The sequence below is a fragment of the Oryctolagus cuniculus genome, chromosome 4 (genome assembly GCF_051225735.1).
Source record: "Oryctolagus cuniculus isolate XC-2025 breed Fujian yellow rabbit chromosome 4, ASM5122573v1, whole genome shotgun sequence".
Taxonomy (NCBI): domain Eukaryota; kingdom Metazoa; phylum Chordata; class Mammalia; order Lagomorpha; family Leporidae; genus Oryctolagus; species Oryctolagus cuniculus.
In genome coordinates, this window is record NC_142870.1 from 293,152 (window position 1) to 307,059 (window position 13,908).

At 48.3% G+C, this 13,908-nt stretch overlaps 1 protein-coding gene across 12 annotated transcripts in view; it reads right to left on the minus strand.

The window, feature by feature from the left end:
- The window catches only part of DIP2A (DIP2 acetate--CoA ligase A), a 112,063-nt gene that overhangs the window by 29,961 nt on the left and 68,194 nt on the right, over positions 1 to 13,908 (minus strand). For all 12 annotated transcript variants that reach the window (XM_051859505.3, XM_051859509.3, XM_089330395.1 and 9 more), the window contains 9 exons: positions 12,554 to 12,645; positions 8,933 to 9,043; positions 7,321 to 7,444; positions 6,583 to 6,692; positions 6,105 to 6,207; positions 4,516 to 4,580; positions 4,297 to 4,390; positions 3,193 to 3,312; positions 1,459 to 1,573 (listed from right to left, as the gene is read on the minus strand). In XM_051859505.3, the coding sequence (XP_051715465.1) occupies positions 1,459 to 1,573; positions 3,193 to 3,312; positions 4,297 to 4,390; positions 4,516 to 4,580; positions 6,105 to 6,207; positions 6,583 to 6,692; positions 7,321 to 7,444; positions 8,933 to 9,043; positions 12,554 to 12,645 (934 nt within the window). The remainder of the gene's footprint in view (positions 1 to 1,458; positions 1,574 to 3,192; positions 3,313 to 4,296; positions 4,391 to 4,515; positions 4,581 to 6,104; positions 6,208 to 6,582; positions 6,693 to 7,320; positions 7,445 to 8,932; positions 9,044 to 12,553; positions 12,646 to 13,908) is intronic.

Below are 13,908 nucleotides of genomic sequence, written 5' to 3' on the forward strand. Positions count from 1 at the left end.
AATTTATTACATATGCAGTAAAGTTCAGTATTTTTCCATAAGAAAAAATTACACTGTTGAGCAAAACAAATCACCAGAGAACAAAGGGACCAGGACGGTGCTGTGGTATAGGGAGCTAAGCCTTCGTCTGTGGCGCCAGCATCCCATATGGGTGCCGATTCATGTCTTCCCAGCTGCTCCTCTTCCGATCCAACTCTCTGCTTGTGGCCTAGGAGGGCAGTGGAAGATGGTCCAAGTGGTTAGGCCTCTGCATCCATGTGGGAGACCCAGAAGAAGCTCCTGGCTTCAGATTGGCTCAGCTTTGGCCATTGTGGCCATTTAGGGAGTGAACCAGTGGATGGCAGACCTCTCTCTCTGACTCTCCCTCTCCAATTCTGCCTCTCAAGTAAATAAAAATAATCTTTAAAAAAAAGGAATCAAGAATAACTTATCATTTATAAAGGATAAAGGCATTTTTAATGCTGTTATTAAAACCTTAGAGTAGGGCTGGTGCTGTGGTGTAGCAGGTAAAAGCCTTCACTTGCAGTGCCAGCATTCCATATGGGCGCCGGATTGAGTCCCGGCTGCTCCACTTCTGATCCAGCTCTCTGCTAATGTGCCTGAGAAAGCAGCAGAAGATGGCCCAAGTCCTTGGGTCCCTGCTCCCAGGTGGGAGACCCTGGAGATGTTCCAGGCTCCTGGCTTTGCATCAGTGCAGTTCCGGCCATTGCAGCCATTTGGGAAGTAAACCAGCAGATGAGGACCTCTTGCTCTCTCTCTCTCTGCCTCTCTGTAATTCTACCTTTCAAATAAATTCATAAATATTAAGAAAAAAGCTTTAGAGTTACTTAATATTGGCATAGAGGTAAGCACACAGTTTCTCTGAGTATATGTATATAGACATAACACTGCACAGGACTACAACTGAGACTAATGTTGTAACGGCTGAGTGGATGGCAGAAAAGTAACACAGAGGACACCCTCAGCTGTCAGCCCTGGGGCAGGATGGCCGAGAGGAGGTGAGACAACCAGGGTAGAAAAGCGAACCCAGAGCCCCCACTGTGGCTTGAGGAGCAATGCAATACGTGGAAGGGGCACAGGAAGGACCTTGAGCCTGGCCCACACATGAGGAGAGCTGGGGCCTTCATGGGGCAGGGTGTCTGGTACCGAGCACCTAGGCAGACCTGCACCTGTCTCAGAATCGGGATACTGCCAAGGCTGTGACATTTACCTGGCAAGGCTTTCTTAGGAAAAGAACAAGCCAATGCCTGCAAGAATGCAGGGCACGGCCAAGAAGCCTCTCCCCAAAGTCAGGCTGATGGAGCAAGTGTGAGGCCTGAGGGCCACTCCACTCCTGTGTTGACGTGCCTGGATGCTGGCACAGGACAGCACTGCTTTAGCACTCCACCAAACGTGGTGCGAGTGACTCAGCTGGACGCGGAGTCAGTGCTCAATAGACGCAGCAAGCAATTGAGTTACCTGCGGATGGCGACCGTTAGTGCCTCGGAAGAACTGGCACAGGGACAGATGACCTCCGGCCTCAGACCCCTGGACTGGAAGACATTGAGGAAGGCATCGCAGGAGGATATGGACCCTGTGAGAAGTGACAGCAGCACAATAGGAGTCCTGGAGGGACTGAGGAGGGGCTGAGGAGCTTGGCTGCCAAGGTACAAGAGCACACCTTGGGGCCACACTGAGCAGGACTTGGTCTTTGCTGCCACAACACGGTGGGTCAGGAAGGCCGTGTCACAGAGGGCGTGGGTAGGGCTGTTTCCATGAAATACACAGATGCGTTTCCAAATCACTGGCAGGTGAGAGTTTATATACATCTCACAGGTCTCTCTTTAACCCTGTGTTTGTTCCCAAGACCCTGCCCTTCCCTGCCTGCTGAGGACAGGGCAGTGGGAACAGCCCTCCCTGGCTTCTGGCCCTACACTCCCAGAGCAGAAGCATGTGTGTCCTAAACCTTCCATGTCCCAGTGAGGCCAGGCCAGGCCCCACAGTGGTGAGCACCCAGCTCCTGGCAGTGGTCTCCGAGGTGGACACTCCTCTCTGGGAGGCCCCTTCCCAGACTGGGGAGTCACTGTCACTGGCGTGAGAACTCTGCACCTGCAGGGCTCTGCCTGCTGTGACATCTGACACCAGAGGGGCACACGGGAAGGAAGGGGGCACTCCTGGGAGCCCTCAGACTCCATGCCCTCAGGAGAGAGGTCTCATAAGGATACAAGACCATCTCTGATCATTCAGTGCTATGAGAGTGGACAGCGGTGTCCTGAGGGACCTGGAGCACATGCTGACTTGCAGAGAAGGTGCTGGAGGGGCGGGCGTGCTCCGACTTCCTTGAGAGGACTGAGGCAAGGAGGATGAGCAGACAGCCCGGACTGCAGGGGGTCAGGCCAGAGAGAGCAGTGAGGGTCGAGAGGCAGGCACCAAGGGAAGGAAAGGCTTTAGGGGAGCTGGAAGGTGAGTTGCTCTCCCAGGAGACAGGGTACTCAGGGAGCAAGGCAGTTTGTTAAACAAGTCAACTCCTCCTACCTGGCCAGCAGGTGTACGTGGTATGGGGAACCCCTACTCAGGCATTACCTGGGACATTCCCACAGGTTGCTGAGTTGGGCCCTAGACAGTCCCAGGCCCTCAAAGCTCACTCACACTTGTAGCTACCATACCAGCAGTTATTGTTCAGATCACTGTGCCAGGGAGGATCCTGGGTACTCAGGCAGCAGCCTAAGCAAGTTCCTCCCAGGTGATGCAGGGGTCAGCCAGGCATGCACAGAGGAAGGCTGGGTGAGTCCCGGTGGGAGAAGCTGGGGCCAGGAGTAAGGGGGTGGAGGGTGGAGACAGAGACACAAGCTTTAAAGGGCAGGCGACTTGGGATGAAGTCCAAAGAGAAACAGGGCCTCCCCATTCCATAGAACAATCTGTTGATTTCTTAAGAAAGATGAACTAATCAAGGTGTGGTTTGTCAACTGTATTAAAGCTGCTTTTAAATGTAGTGCCCTAACAAGCATGCATGAGGCATGCCAACAGTCACCAAGTTATTTATCATAGAACATAGAGGACATTTACATTTTACCTAACATTGGCAGCAAAAAATTCTTAATGTTGCTTCTCCAGGTGTTCTACCCCAACAGGTCACCCCAACCCCCTGGTGAGTCAGGGTATGCAGGAGGGAGCCCTGCACAGGACACACACTCAGTTGCAGGGGCTACTCACAGGGGTTGGCGCCATCGGCCACAATCAGCATGCGCAGAGAGCTGAGGCTGACGTCCCTCTGACCTCGCTGAGCCAGGAGAGACCAGTGCATGTCTCGGGACTTCACCAAGGCAACCTGGGCTGAGAGAGGAGCCACACAGACATCCTGTGTCACAGCAGAGGTGGGCAGCCACACACTCCCACAGATGGGAAGTACACTCTCAGATTCCTAGGAATCATCTTTGACATATAATTTAGATATAATAAACTCATATCCTCTCTCAATTTTTTTCTCTCAGAGGTTCTGTATTCCATTTCACATTTGCCCATTTTGTCTCCTACTGCCCTCCCCTGGTTGCAGGCCCTGGTTTAATGATGCCTCACTGTTCATGCCTTGTTGTCACCTGGTAGCCAAGTGCAGAAGCTGAGAGAACCAGGATTTAACGGATGATTTGGCTCTCAGTCCTTGCCATGCACTGTGTGTGGTATCAGGCAAATCACAGCCCCCAGCCCACCCTGCAGCTTTCTTCCACAAAAGAAACAAACAGCTGTCACCTTGACCTTGCACCATGGACCATGGTCACCAGTGCAGAACACACACAGGTGGCCCAAGGGGGAGGTGCCTCCTGGCTTCCCTGGGGCAGAGACAGATGGACACCCTGACTGTGTGGGTGTTGCTGTGTCAAAGCCTCCTACTCAGTCTCAGGAGACACCTTGATCACCAGGGGTTAGAGATGGAGGATTCAGATGCCACCGTGTGGCGGCCTCTCACCCCTCAGTTGTAGACAGCACCATCAGAACGAGAAACTTTGCTTCTGGCGGCTTGCAAAGTCTAACTTCAAATTAAAGCCATCTCAAATCCTAAGATTAGGAGAATGGACATAACTGTAAAGGAAATTGCAAGAAAACAAAACTAGTCTATGGTTCTTTGCAAGTGGCTTCCCAGGCCTTGTACTAGACTTGGTCACACCATGGGTGGCTGCAGGACCAATGGTGGGCCCCATCAACCCCACAGGACCCTTATCTCCTACTCCACACATCAGCTTTATTTTTTCTTAATTACTACAGATCAGCTCAAAGAGATTTCTTTAAAGAAGGATGAGTCAGTGAGGGGGCACTGAGTACCTTTATAGGAGCACACTTTCTGAATCCAGGAGAGTGGGTTGACCTTCATGAGTGCGTACGGGATGCTGACCACGTGCATCCTGTTCATGACGCTCTGTGAGAAAGGAACAGAGCTGAGCCACGCCACACTGTGCCACAAAAAGCAGCCCCAAACCTATACTGTCACAGCAGCATCACAGGGACAGGCCGGGTCACCTCACGGCAGCAGACCACACTCACCGTCAGCACTCCGTGCCACAGCCCAGCATCCCTTTTGAAATCTAGCACATTCGTCAATGTCTCTCCTGAAAGTGGACAAAGAAGGTTGAGCCACTCCACAGCTCTCAAAGCCCTATGCGCTTTCTAGCGAAATCCTGAGACAGGCACACCATCAACATCTAAACACCATATGCCAACTAATTAATGACACACCCAGATTACTGGAAAAACACAAAAGTAGGTCAGACAGTTTTAGATCGATATATGTGCTGATCACTAATCGAACACAGGAGTATCACGTACGTAAGAAGCTAGAGAACATACTAGCTCATATTTCATTTATATGTTGAGTGCATGCATTCTTTTCAGAATCAAGAGGCTGGGTGGGGCATGGTCATGGATATTCTCCATCTCTCAGCTCACACCAGCCCCCGATTTCTCGCGGCTGGAGGCCGAGGTCCTGCAGCCTCCTTCTCTGAGAGTAGGCAGCTCCACACCCCTTCAGAAAGATGCTCCTGTCCCCCATCCATCTCATCCAGAGGCACACAGCTGTCAGGATTTAGGGCTGGGTGGATGAGGGTCCCCAGGGTAATCAGCAAGGCCCTGGCCACATCCTCTGGATCGCACCACACACAGCACAGAGGACAGAGTCCAGGGTTTTCAGCTGACCTGGTTCCTCACTAATGGTCCCAAGCCACCCCAGATGCACTCACAGAGAAAACCAGGAGAGCTGAGGCTTGATGTGTGTGCCAGGAAATACTGCTGCACCCTGAACTGTGACCATCCTTTGTCAGCTACAGAACTCAAGCGACACCTTGCTTTTAGACACTCGCACTTTAGCAGCAAACATACCACTCAACTTACCTTCAAATGCAGTAGTTTTAAAAGTAATTTCTCATATTGTACTTTTTCCCCAAATATATTATATATATAATCTATCATTTAAAAACAATATTAATTTAAAACAATATGGATGGGCACTCTCAGTCTCTTTCTGCCTCTCAAAAAAAATGAATAACATTTGAAAAAACTTTTCTAAGTTAAATATCTGATATTTAGATATTTAACAGTAATTCGGGGGCTACTCATACTTTACCAAGAAATAATCTATGACCACAAAGAATCCACTTGTATACTTAATGCATGACACTTTAGGCAAAAACCATAGCCATAGAAAATAGCAGCAGAAAAATGTGTTCTAATAAGAGTCTCCTTCACTTTTTTCAACACAGAATATACCGTTTAGTATGCCACAGATTGAACCAGCCACGGGAGCTGGCCTGTGCACCTGGCTAACGCATGTTTGAATGAACTGGGGGTATATAAAGTTCATGTGCTATAAAATCAGCGCAAGTGCATTTACTGAACGCAACCCTGTGAGGGGCTGCCCAGGCTCTGCTGAGACCCCTGTGTGTCCCCAGTCCAGCACAGCCAGAGACCCCAGAGCACCTCCACAGCTGGTGTGGTCTGGATTAAAGGGCAGAGGCAGTACCAGGAGGGACAGGACACGTGTAGTGATGATTTGTGCGGTATGGTCAGGCATGGTCAGGTACGCCAGGCACCTGTGTGAGGCAGGAAACGCCAGCACCTGCCATGCTGAAAACCCTTACCTTCTGAGTACGCACAGGCCTGGGTCAGGGCCCGACACTGCGCCAGCAGGGATGCATGGGACACTGTGATCCCCACGGTGCTGCCTTCTTTGCTGGTCTTATACTGAAAGATTTCAAGGGGGAAACAGAAACATTATGTGGTATTTCCAGAGGCCAGGGCAGACACACAGAGGGTGGAATCCAAAAGCAGCAGGTGTGGTGGTGGTGTTCTTCACTAACCATCCCAAGTACTCCTGAGCCCTGGCTCCAGGTGCCCAAGGGCACTGGTACATGTGGCTCCGCCACAAGTGCTAGAGGAGAACAAAGCTCAAATGAGGGCTGTCAGAACCTGAGTAAGGTTCCGTGGCTTGTGAAAGTTCTAAGGCAGAGATAAAATGTAGCCTGAAATGTTAAGAGTAGCAAGCTACGTTCTTATGAAAAATAAAGCCCTAGTGGAGGGGTATGTTTTGGGGTGCCCTGAGTTAGGGGTGGTAATTACCTCGATGTAGGCAGTCCCAGTCCCTGCATCCAGGGCCACAGGATGCCAGTCCTTGGGGGGCTTGACCAGATGCTTCCCATCAATCACCAGCCAGGCAAGGGGGGGCCAACCTGTGACGGCAGACAAGGGACCCGGCACCACCGGCAGTCAGAGGACCTTTGTCTCTACAGTCAGAGCCTGCTTCCAAGTGCAGCCAGTAGTCAGGCAAGAGCCGAGAAACTCAAGCTTTACTCCCAGTTTATTAAATTTAAACAGATATAACTGGGGTAGCATTCAGCCTAGTGGTTAAGCTGACTGCACCCCATATGGGAATATCCGAGTTTGATTTCCAGCACCAGTTTCCAACTCCAGTTTCCTGCTTTGCAGACCCTAGGAGACATCAGTGATGGCTCAAGTAATTGAGTACCTGCCACCCTGGTGGGAGACCTGGGTGGAGTTCCGGGCTCCTGACTTGCAGGGATTTGGGGAGTGAACTAGCAGAGGAGAGATCTCTGTCTTTCAATTAATTACCTAATAAATTAATTATAATAAATAATTTTAAACAGATAACTCTGGCCAATGGCTATCATATTGGACTGCATGAACTGAATGCAATCTGGAACCAAGATTCAGCAAGGCATCATTTTTCTGACGCTTCAGCCTCTGTAATGCTTCATTTCTGGAATGTATGCCTGATGGGCACGATCTAACAAAGACCACAATCAGATTACCAAGTCTCCTCACTCAGGAAGGGCTCACCTTTGAAAGCTGCCACCTCTCCAGTCTGTGCCTTGGGCAGGCCTTTCTGACAAGCATCTGTAGTCAGGGCCAGGGTGACCCCACAGCTGCCCAGCAGAAACCCAACCTGCTGGCTGCCTGCATCCTGCAGAAAACAGAGCAACGGCGGCAGACGTGGGGCACTCACAGGGGCTGGCACTCCAGCCAGGCCCAGGGAATGCACTCTTTGCTTCACCCTCAATAAAACGTCTAGAACAATTCAATTCTGTTTTATGGGTATACATAATATTTTCATGAAATAGTTCATGAAAATAAACCATTTTTAAATTTAAAAGATATTCTGGCTTGTTTTTGCGATGAAATATAAAGTTCTGAGTAATGAGCTAATATCTCAAAGTTTATTCTTAGAAGACATTTAGAAGCATTTTTAAAAACTCTAAATTCAATATCATAATTTCTATTAAATCATGTTTGAAATTTATTCATGTTTGAAATTTATAAATTCAATATCTACTTCCTTTCAGTCAAGTCTTTAACATATGTTCCTCAGCAAACTTTTATTATTGTCTTCATATCTGACAAATCTCTAGATTTTGTCCCAAGAATCTCTGTATTCAAATACCTGCTCATCATACATCATCCTTTGAGGCTTACTGGTTGTACCTGCAAATTTACTTCTGGGATCTGTGAATATATGTTACTGATAATGCTCATACTAACAACTGCCTGAACTCTGGGAAAGATGACAGAAAACCCTAATTTCCTAAAATGCATGCTGGGTGCTGGGTCTACTCCTGAAATGATATTTTTTTCATTTATCAGATTGCTGATATTTATATCTAAAATGTTATAGCTACCTAGAGCAGTAAGTTGCCCACACTAATTACTTATCAGTCGGGGTGGGGGGGCAGCACTGTGGCATAACGACTAAGTTGCCACCTGCAATGCCAGTATCCTATATGGATGCCAGTTCGAGACCCAGCTGTTCCACTTCCAATCCAGCTCCCTGCTATGTCCTGGGAAGGCAATGGAAGACAACCCAAGTGCTTGGGCCCCTGCACCCGTGTTGGAGACACAGAAGAAGCTCCTGGCTCCTGGCTTCGGATGGGCAAAGCTCGAGCCATTTCGGTCATTTGGGGAGTGAACAAGCAAATGGAAGACTGCTCTCTCTCTCTATGCCTCTGCCTCCCTGTAGCTCTGCCTTCCAAATAAATAAATAAATGATAAAAATCAAGAGAAGTTCCAGCTTGTTAATTGTAGAGAAGTATACTATAAATATACCACTGTAATGATATATGATCCCTAAGAAATGAAAATCACCAATAAGCACATGGCTTTGATGAAAAGTTTAACAAAAAAGTTTTTAACTTGCCAATTGTAAGAGGAAAACTGCCCAGAGTTTCTGCTGGGAAATCAGCTGGGTGGTCGGACAGCTCCAGCTGCTCTGAGTCCTTCCCCAGCAGGAGAGAACAGCGTCTGTGCACAAGGTGCTCCGCGCTTCTCTCCCACGTCCTGGCCTTCCTGCCATCAAGCTGCTCTCTTCCAAACAGCCCCTGGCTGCGGGCCCACATGCATCCTGCAGGCCTGGAGGCAGGAGACACCAGGAGTCCCAGGGCCTGCACTGTTTTACTACCTTTCTTGTTAACGGCACTTCTACGGGCACAGGAACCAGCTCTGCCAGGAGACAGCCGTAAAATGCAGCCAGGAACATCACGGGGTCACTATTTGGAAACACAAGCGCCACCTACAACAGCAAAGAGAAATCATGAAATCGATGTGGGGATAATTGAATCTTCTCAACTATTAGAATTTCTGCTGATTAGATGGAACTAACATTTTAGATTCCCTTATGAGTTTCCAAATTTAGTTCAGAAAATTTAATTTTGGAATTAATGCTTTGCCCTTACATTTCCTTATTCGTGTAAACTTAGCTATGTCTTTAAGATGAGATTTTGGGGCCAGCACTGTGGCATAGCAGATAAAGCCACCACCTATAGAGCCGGCATCCCATATGGGTGCCAGTTCAAGTCTCAGCTGCTCCTCTTCTGATCCAGCTCTCTGCTATGGCCTGGAAAAGCAGTAGAAGATGGCTCAAGTACTTGGGCCCCTGCACCCATGTGGGAGAAGCTCCTGGCTCCTGGTGGCTTCAGATCAGCGCAGCTCTGGCCGTTGCGGCCAACTGGAGAGTGAACCAGAGGATGGAAGACCTCTTCCTCTTCCTCTTCCTCTCCTCTCCTCCCCTCCCCTCTCTTCTCCTCCCCTCCCCTCTCCTCTCTCTCTCTCTCTCTGCCTCTCCTCTCTCTCTCTGTAACTCTTTCAAATAAATAAATAAATCTTTAAAAAAAAAGATGAGATTTTACTCCACATACAGCAAAAAATTTTACATTTCTAGATTTAAAGGCAGCCCAGCAAGAGTCTGGCTGTAGCATCCATACCCAGTACCCAAAAATGCTGACCATCACCTATCAATTAGCCCAGGTGAGAAAACACCATTACCAATAGGGAAAATGAACAGGGACTCAAATTATATCTAATATAATAGCTTCCAAGAGAAAAAAAATCTTGACACCAAGGTTTCAACTGAAGTCTCTAGTCAAGGCTTCAGTGCACTGGCAGGAAGTGTGGTGGGCAGATGTCAGCCAAGACACTCCCATCCTGAGCCCCCACTGGAGCCCTTCATTCCCACCCGGTCACAGTGCTCTGTGTAAAATACAAGCTCTACATTAGTGGCTTTACATTTTCATTTATCAAAATTACTTTTAAAAGATTTTAAAATGACAAAAGTACTAAAAGGAATGAGTCCCACGCTCCCCCTTCAAAGCAACCACTTTAAAAATATTTCAGACCTTTCTTTTATTATTTACTCCCATTTTTTTTTTTAGAGTAATGTTTCCACTGCCAGGTTTTTCACTTTTACAGTTAGGTGTCTGTTCTGCTTGCTGTTACTGTGGGTAAATGCTGCTCCACTTCCAATCAAGCTCCCTGCTACTGCACCTGGGAAGGCAGCAGAGGATGGTCCAAGTCTTTGGGCCCCTGCACCCACGTGGGAGACCCAGAGGAAGCTCCTGGCTTCTGATTGGTTCAGCTCTGGCCACTGCAACCATTTGGGGAGTGAACCAGCAGATGGGAGACCTCTCTTTCTCTGTTTCTCTCTGTAACTCTCTGTAGCTCTGCCTTTCAAATAAATAAAAATAAATTAAAAAAAAAAAAAAACTAGTAATGTGAACCTCCTCAGGAGTGGGGAACATCCCGCCCACTGGCCATATAATGTCCATAAAATCATTTGGTCTGGGCCTGCCAAGGCAGCCGTTACAGGCAAGATTTGGAATTCAATAAATCTATAGTAAGATATTTTTTAAGCTTATTAATTTTTATGGCCCATGAATGATGTGAATATCCAAATGGCCTTTGGCTGAACACAGGCTCCCACCCTTGCAGGTTGTCCCTGGTGCTGCCCATTCTACTCCATTCCCGGGCTGCTGCAGCCCTGCTGGCCTTGTCTGGGCTGCTCCTTGGCTGCGACCAGTGTCATCCTGGACCCTTCACGTGGCTCCCATTTGGACTCTGCTCACACATCCTCTGCTGAAACACATCCTCTAGCAATTTGCCAAAACAGGGCTTACGAGTCAGATTTTTGGGTCCTACAAGTTTATAACTGGTTATGTCATTCTCCTATTTGTTCTATCTCTGGAAACAGAACTGCAGGTTAAAAATCATAATCTCAGGGCTAGCGTTGTTGTGGCACAGTGGTTAAGTTGCTACTTGTGATGCTGGCATTTATACTGGAGTGTAGGTTCAAGTCCTGCTACTGCACTTCTGACCCTGTTCCATCCTAATGTGGCCTAAGAAAGCAGCACATGATGGCCCAAATACTTGGGCCCTTGCCACCCAAGTGGGAGACCAAGACGGAGTGCCTGGTTCCTGGCTTCCCACTGGCCCAGACCTGGTTGTTGCAGCCATTTGGGTAGTGAAGTAGCAGATGGAAGATATTCTCTCTGTCTGTCTGTCTGTCTGTCTGTCATTCTGCCTTTCAAAGAAACCTCTTTAAAGAAATCATCTCCGGAAGCACCACTCGCTTCTCCTCCAGTTTCGGTACTGAGAAGACCCGAAGCACAGCACACATCCTGCTTTTCCTGTGAAAGCTCCAAGCTCTTTGCTGTTTCCTTAGCCTGGTGCAGCACTGCAGATGGTCTGGCAAGCAGCAGTGCTTTTGTTTTCGCTGTTCTCATTATCTCTTTCTGGACTCCCATTAGCAGTCAGACATTGGACTTTTCTGATCAAGTTTACTGTTTTCCTGCTTTTCTTCCTACTTTGGTCCTTCCTGCTAACTCCCTTCTCTTGCTTTATGGAATAACACTCCCAGCTGTTGGGGGTTACAAACACTACTTTTAGAAAATTTGCTTTCCGTATCTAGCTTTTCTCCATGTGTACTTCCTCTGCCCTTCCTCCTCTTCCCTCTCATTTGTCTTTAGGTTGTTTTCTTTCATACTGGAGCGCCCCTCTTCGTCCTCAGTTCATATCAAAGAGTGAGGCACCGCAGGCGTTCCCTGGGATTTCCTATCACCTGGCAATTTCCTTGTTGGTGACCTAACACTGGCGATTTTTCATTAGAGGCGCCACTGGGAAGCACAATGGCTTTTACCATATCCTCCAGTTTCCCATGCCGGACCTGCCAGTGCCCTCAGCTTGCCGGGAGTACAACCATTCAACAGAACCTCCTACGGCGGCAGAAATACTCCAGTAGCTGTCAGCCCCTGGGCCACTGAGCCCTCAAAGTATGGCTCATGCAGCTGAGGAACTAAGTCTTAGATTTTATTTGATTTGGGTTAAATAGTCCTATGCGGCATGAAGGGCAGCACAGGACAAGAGAAGAGCCTCTCGCTCCCTTTGGGTTCTATTTGGTAGACAGCTAAGAGGCAGTTGCCTGGCCATAAGGGATGGGAAGCAGATGAATAACAAACCACATAATTTAAAGTGAAATCAGTGTTAACTCAAAATTTAATCTTCAGAAATTTAACATTTCTTAATGTCAACATATATGAAGTACAAGAAAAGAGAAGTGAAGAATCAATGGACAATGACTGCTCATTCTCTCCCACATCTCACGCTTTTTCCATATTTTTTGATTGTTGACCTTAAATCCCTTATGTTAACGCTATATTTCTACCCAGCAAATAGAACACTGATTTCAGTGACAGATTTTTAAAGCCTCTGATTTTGCTGATTCCAATAAAGTTACATTCTTGTTACTTACTCTGTCTCCAGGTTTAAGGAGTGGTTCATTCTTACTAGTCAGCTTATTAAGTAGCGTATAAGCTAGTTTTAAACTCCGACTCCAAAGTTTGCCTAAAATTAAAAAAAATGTAAAATGTAAGAAACTAGTAGTTAACATTTTAAGGCAACAATCACAACACTCCATAACACAGCATTAAACCAGGGGCTTCCGCCACACAACTATGCTGCACACGCTGTGATGAACATCAGAGCTTTCTCTCAAACACAAGCTGCAAGTTTCTGTTCACAACAGAAAAACAAATGGCATTTTCTTACAGAAAATTCAGAATAAAGAAAAGCTGACCGAAAGAGTAGGAATCTGGTCATGTGAGTCTGCAGATACGCGCACGTGCCATTTTCCAGAAGTGACTAGCACTGCGTTGCGAGTGCCCTCTCCCTACTCCACATCTCTAAATCAAACCATCTATGGAGGCAGTACAGGGCCCTTTCAGCGTGACAAGCCTGTGAAGTGGGCCACAGCCCGTCTCCACGGCTTGCTGAGAGCTGCAGCTGCTGGAGCCTTGCACCTACTGTGACTGCCTGCCTGTGAAGTGGGCCACAGCCCGTCTCCACGGCTTACTGAGAGCGCTGCAGCTGCTGGAGCCTTGCACCTCCTGTGACTGCCTGCCTGTGCGGGGAGCAGCTGCGGCTCTGCAAAGGAGAGCCCCGCTGAGAGACAGCACCAGAGACTGCAGGTGTCTGGGCCGCTGGAGAGAGGTAAGAGTGCAAACAGGACAGAAAGATCAGGTAACTGAGTCCACCCCCAACAGCACACGGAAACTGCTCAACATCCATCCTATGCAGTTTTTAAAAGAAGTGACATGGCCGGCGCCGCGGCTCAACAGGCTAATCCTCCGCCTAGCGGCAACGGCACACCGGGTTCTAGTCCTGGTCGGGGCGCCGGATTCTGTCCCGGTTGCCCCTCTTCCAGGCCAGCTCTCTGCTGTGGCCCGGGAGGGCAGTGGAGGATGGCCCAAGTGCTTGGGCCCTGCACCCCATGGGAGACCAGGAGAAGCACCTGGCTCCTGCCTTCGGATCAGCGCGGTGCGCCGGCCGCAGCACGCCAGCCATGGCGGCCATTGGAGGGTGAACCAACGGCAAAAAGGAAGACCTTTCTCTCTGTCTCTCTCTCTCACTATCCACTCTGCCTGTTCAAAAAAAAAAAAAAAAAGAGCTTTGGGTGATTACTGACATCATAAATAAGAGTGCCAACTGTTAAATCAACAACAGGAGTCACTGTTCACTTGCTCCCCACGTAGGACCTCTGTCCTTAATGAGTTGTACTATGAGAATTAATGGTAAAACTTGTTCTCAAGCAGTACTTTATACTTTGTG